This window comes from Branchiostoma belcheri, unplaced genomic scaffold (assembly GCF_001625305.1).
Source record: "Branchiostoma belcheri isolate BF01 breed outbred unplaced genomic scaffold, Haploidv18h27 scaffold194, whole genome shotgun sequence".
NCBI classification, from domain to species: Eukaryota; Metazoa; Chordata; class Leptocardii; order Amphioxiformes; family Branchiostomatidae; genus Branchiostoma; species Branchiostoma belcheri.
Window position 1 is genome coordinate 364854 of NW_017803424.1, and position 6216 is coordinate 371069.

General features: G+C 36.4%; 1 protein-coding gene across 1 annotated transcript in view; it reads right to left on the bottom strand.

Moving 5' to 3' along the window:
- LOC109468183 (polycystic kidney disease protein 1-like 2) overlaps positions 1-6216 on the bottom strand; it is a 35730-nt gene that overhangs the window by 17109 nt on the left and 12405 nt on the right. Inside the window, exons 13-16 of the mRNA XM_019766438.1 lie at positions 5592-5743; positions 4980-5274; positions 865-995; positions 162-380 (exon numbers count right to left, since the gene is read on the bottom strand). Of these exons, the coding sequence (XP_019621997.1) occupies positions 162-380; positions 865-995; positions 4980-5274; positions 5592-5743 (797 nt within the window). The remainder of the gene's footprint in view (positions 1-161; positions 381-864; positions 996-4979; positions 5275-5591; positions 5744-6216) is intronic.

Here is a 6216-nt window from a genome sequence, read left to right on the forward strand (position 1 = left end):
TTTATCTTACAGTGACAAAGTTAAAATCTTAAAAGACTTATTATAACAGTTACTTCAAAATATATAACGTAAAATGGTGATAAAATGAAAGTTGCAAACTTATACATTGACGGAGGGCAACGTACACAAGTACACATCATATTAAACACCGTTCGCCTGACCTTAGCGATATCTTTTCTGTCTGCTTTCCTGGCCCAGACAACACCCATCACGTAGGACATGAACACAGTGAGAACCAGGATGAGACCTGTCGGATTCTCCAAGATGTTCTTTGAGAAAACTTCCCGGATGTTCAGTGGGTTTGGCGCCACGAAACCAGCAAACTTGGTCAGGTGATCACACTGGCAGTGGACGTGGCTGATGTTTGACATCAAACCGACCTGTTTGTAAAAAAATAGAAGTGGTAAGCCAAGAAAGCCAGTACAACATCAGTCAAATTTCCAAATTAACTACCGTGGACTCGCGGTAATAGTTTATTCCCTGACATCCCACCAACATACTTGTAGGAAAAATATGTAATATATATAATATATGATATATACACCCCCTCACATATACAACGCATATATATATACCCCCTCACATATACAACGCAATCGTCAAGTCAAGTGAGGAAAAATGGCGAATGTCGTTTAAAAGATTCTGCCATAGTAAATAATCCGTATAATCTTTATAGCCTCCTGTTCTGATGTACAAACGTATGCATTGGTTTCAGTATATGGAAAATGTATAGAAATGCAATTTCAAAATTATCACTACATAGTAAATAAACTATTTACACACCATAGCTACAAAAAGAAAGGTAAACAAAACAATTTATTTTGGTATAAGGAGAAAGAAGAAAAATATGCCAAGTGATTTTACCCTACAGCCGTCACGTTGCCACAGGTGAGTTTGGTTTTCTTCAAAGTAGACACAGGTTGTCTCAAAGACGTACAGAGTGAAGCTGACGATTTCACCGCTGGCACGATCAACATCAGAGCCGAACCGAACTCCTGTTAGAAATAAATGCAATTGTCCAACAAGTCCAAGGTAAAATGTATTTATTTCACTCGCTTTTATTAAGCAAAACATATTTATGCTATTGTGAATGTCAATAGGAAGTCTTATTAGTTAGATTTGTTATTTGTGTAAATGATGTCAATGTAAGTGTTAGTGTTAGTGTAAGTTACGTTGTGGTTTTTTTTTATACATTGCTATGTGAAATTTTTATGACTCCATGAAGACTTGTGTAGTATACATTGAAATCTAAAAGGGGAATCTGACAAAACATACACAAGTTTGTTAAATTATGAACATGTTAGATTGACCTTAGATCCAGATATATCTTTACTTCTTATTCAGTTCTGTATATCATTCAATGATTGTGCAGTGATGTATTAAGTTGCCCCACCTTACGTTTTCTTCCATATTGAAAATACATTTTACATTCTGGCGTGAATTTTTGAACCAACATTTCAATTTCAAGTACAATTACAATTATAACATTTTTAATTCTATTATATTTTAACATATGACAAGGATTTTAAACATTTTGGATGTGTATATTGTTGAGTTAAACAAATTGCATTAAAGGATGCATTGTTACCTATTCATTATTAGACCATAGTTCTGTGTTTTGTCGCGATAAAAATCCTAAAAACCCAGGGAATATTGTGTCAACAAAATAAAACTTGATCTTTTTTCACTTTCGAACCCTAACAAACTTGTTGCTAAAACGCTAAAACAAGATATACAATTAAAATACTTATGCCAAACAGGTCAAAGCTGTTTTCTTTGATAGCACTTACACACAGATAAAGCAAACGCACAGACGCTCACTTTGAAACCCCCAACATTCGAACTAGAACAAATAATTGTCACTATGAATAATACAGGTTCACAGTGCAATGTCTCTGATGCATGCAACTGAGAAATTAAGAGAGTTGTCAAGAAATTACTCCAAGACTGTTGAGGATGTGAACTATGCTACAGCATTGATATTTACAGGTATGTTCTAGTATCCATTGAAATCAGAATCAATTGTTATTATTATTTAGTCTCCTTCTTATATACTTTAAAAATGCCATAAAAAGGAAATACTTTTGTGGAAATAATTCACACTTAAACTTCACACTTGTATCGTGGTGGGATTTTTTTTGCAACAATGTTAGGGTAAGTTTAAATAGGCTTAACCCTTTCGTTAGTGGCTCTTGGCCGCTTACTAGGGGTTATGTTACTGTAACTACTTCTGGGCATACATGTAATGCATGTCACCTAAGCCAAGTTTAACATTTTCAGGTACTAATAATTCAAATTACGACATAATTTGCATACTCAATATAAAAACACAATGTTTTCAGAACAAAAATGGGCATATCACACTTGTGATATTTGTAACTTAATTTAGGTTAACATCCTAAACATCCTAACATCCATTATGTAAATGTGATGTCATTGCATGATTAATGGTAAAAGATTAACATAAAGCCTTGACAGAGGATAGGACTTTTACATATTAAATATTTGCCAGTTGAATTAAGAAAAACCGTCTATAAAATAGATTATGCTACATGCATCATTCTAACAATTTGCATATAGGCATAAGATCTCCGAATTCTTGTTAAACGTTGATGTTCGTATGTAATAACCGATTGACCTGTTTGACCCTCCGACTTGATTATATGAAAGACATGAAGACCTTAAACTTGTGCGCGCGAGCGAATAAAAAAATTCCAGCCAAAAATAAAAAAATGCTACTATGAAACCACAAGGCTGGTATTGTGAAGTTTGTGGCAGTACGTAGCGACGTATAGGACAAGCCTGGCCTTTTGCGGAATCTATGAATCGGCACCATACGTATGCACTGAGCGTTGAGTCGTAGAGCTTTGGTAGCCTGGGTGTCATCCTCCAGAGTTATCACCGGCTCCGTATTGTCGTTAACTACCATGGATTGCCCTGGCCTAGAGCCAAGCCAGAGCCTCGGAGGACGTTTTTTTGAGAACAGGCGAAAATCAATGCGCGTGCGATAAAATTAGGGAGATGTGGCCTTACTAGTATACTAAATCTGAGAGTCTTTCATATTTTCCAGGCGCTGCCCATGTGTTCAAAGCTTCTGAGGTAAAGGCTCTGTTGGACCATGAGGATGGATTTGGATTTTCGAACATGTTGGAATTGGTAGGCAACGAAAGATTCCCACCTATAATGAAATTTACTAGCTACACTCAAATCATAATACCAACTATGCACCTTATGCAATTTTACTCAGAATCCTTTGTGAGGTATTACTATTCTTTACGGTGTTCTTATTTAAAGACCACTATTTGATTTTTTATTGAATTAAAGTGTGTTAAGAAAATGAAATAAGGTAGTTTGTTTTGGATTTTTAGAACAAGGAAGCCACTATAATAACCTTCCAAGTCTTAGACGTGCTTGACGACATTTATCTGAACAACATGATGCCAGCCTACGAGGAGGGCGATCTATTTGCAGATATATATACGTCAAAGGTATGGTTTTCTTTGAATGATATGTTCTGTAGAGGTATTAGTTGTTTCTTGAATGTCTAAAATAGAGGGTAGAGGTCTTAAATAGAAAATAATGGTCTGAAAGAAAGGAAAATGTTAAAATACTTTAAAAACAAAAACAACAGTAGCTTTGGTGCCATGACATTTATTGTGCGTTTATGTTCTTACAAGCTAATGAAAGGCCATAAATAAACATGGGCCATAAAAAAAATGCAATAGTATATTTTACTTAAACTATACATACTAATGTGATATATGATATTACCAAATTTTCATATTTCAGAACCCGCAATACGGCTGTGCATTTGTTTGAAAATGGGTAGCTTTGATGTTGTATAATGAATTTGCTTACGATGCAAAATTATCTGTTCTGTATATAGATCCACGTGAGAATTAAACGGGAGGATCGCGATGACTCCAGTGAGAAGTTGTATACAGTGGCGGGTGTGAGTGACTCCTTTGTCCACGTGCCGTCCTTTTCATCCGTTATTGGAGATAATTGTCCATTAGAAGAGACGGTTGGAGTGCAGGTACTATGGTCTGTTTTCTCCATTGCCAGAATTTACTTGGGAATGGGTAGGGTTTGTCCAGCAACGGCAAGGAAATAACGTTACACAGGGTGATGATTATTATGAAGCACCTTCACGTATATAACTTTTATAAGAAATCTGTATGAAGGGGGCTTTTGTGTCATTTTTGGTAGTTCGTACATCTCTACGATGTATTCTCACGAACTTGTATGCATCGAAGCAAAGGTCACTTACTACCTACTAACACCTTTATCGTTAATCTTAACCCCTTACATTAAATAAAAATCCGAAATTTCAGACTTCTGGGAACTTTGCAATTCTTGATAAGCATTCTGCAAGAGCTTTCATATCCTGTTCCTTAATTGCACCATCTTCCAACCATGGCCTAGCAACTATATCTTAGGGACCAATAATTTAAATAAAAAAAAATACGCGGGACTAAAACAATACTTCCTAAAGGACTTTTTGTTGAAACATTGAATATGATTGTTGAGCTGTACTACCCTGCTTGTTTTATGCGTCTTTGTGTACAAGAAATATTGATGCCTTAAATTTATCTTATTCATCTCATGTTACATCTATTCGCAGTTTTTGGAGTCCAATTTCAACCCATTTGAGTATTCAAACAATTCGCGTCCAATCGAAACAGATGTTACAGGCCTTGCTGTCAAATGTGGGAACTCGACTGTTCCTGTTTCTGACCTGAGTGTACCCATAGACATCCTGACGAGACGAGAAAACAAAAGACTGGATGAAATCATGTATGTCTAATTAAAATACTTATGCCAAACAGGTCAAAGCTGTTTTCTTTGATAGCACTTACACACAGATAAAGCAAACGCACAGACGCTCACTTTGAAACCCCCAACATTCGAACTAGAACAAATAATTGTCACTATGAATAATACTTTCGTCTGGAAGTGATGAAAAGGAAGACACTTACCTATGAAATAGTCCGTCCTGTTGTACACGTCCACATCGGTATCTGTGATGACAATCACATCTTCCGGCAGCAGCCACTGGTAAGCGCTGGATGTCAGGAATGTTCCATTTATCCATGGGACGCTGAAGAGCTCATCATCAGGAAGTGGTAAGGTTGTTGTCCAGTCATAGGTATCTGGTGTTGGAGGCTCATGTTTGCTTAACCAAAGAGTGACTTCTTGTGGAAAGAGGGTGCTGTTAAAATCCACGCTGAAGCTCAGTGATGACATGTTTCTTCTAGCATAAAAATGAAATATCTGGGAAAACAAAAGCAGCTACTAACGATCCGTTCAACAACACATGGATAACATCGAATGATCATACTGATTTCTTCGAGGCAATTAATATGAGACGATAAACTGTTATGGTAATCTATTTCAGGACAAAAAGTCGCTAGTCATCAAAGACAGCAGTTGGTGTAAACTTGAAGTCTGCAATTCTTAAGGTCAGTTAACAGGTCGATGCGCCAACTCTGTACCATCTAAAACTAATTAGCTTATCTCTCTCTTTCTCTCTCTCTATCTCATATAACTTCTACCTTTTTTCATAAAATCATACTAAGATTAATACATACCGATATGTTACCAAGCGGTGAAGATGACGAGAAGACATACATGATTTCATCCAGTCTTTTGTTTTCTCGTCTCGTCAGGATGTCTATGGGTACACTCAGGTCAGAAACAGGAACAGTCGAGTTCCCACATTTGACAGCAAGGCCTGTAACATCTGTTTCGATTGGACGCGAATTGTTTGAATACTCAAATGGGTTGAAATTGGACTCCAAAAACTGCGAATAGATGTAACATGAGATGAATAAGATAAATTTAAGGCATCAATATTTCTTGTACACAAAGACGCATAAAACAAGCAGGGTAGTACAGCTCAACAATCATATTCAATGTTTCAACAAAAAGTCCTTTAGGAAGTATTGTTTTAGTCCCGCGTATTTTTTTTTATTTAAATTATTGGTCCCTAAGATATAGTTGCTAGGCCATGGTTGGAAGATGGTGCAATTAAGGAACAGGATATGAAAGCTCTTGCAGAATGCTTATCAAGAATTGCAAAGTTCCCAGAAGTCTGAAATTTCGGATTTTTATTTAATGTAAGGGGTTAAGATTAACGATAAAGGCGTTAGTAGGTAGTAAGTGACCTTTGCTTCGATGCATACAAGTTCGTGAGAATACATCGTAGAGATGTAC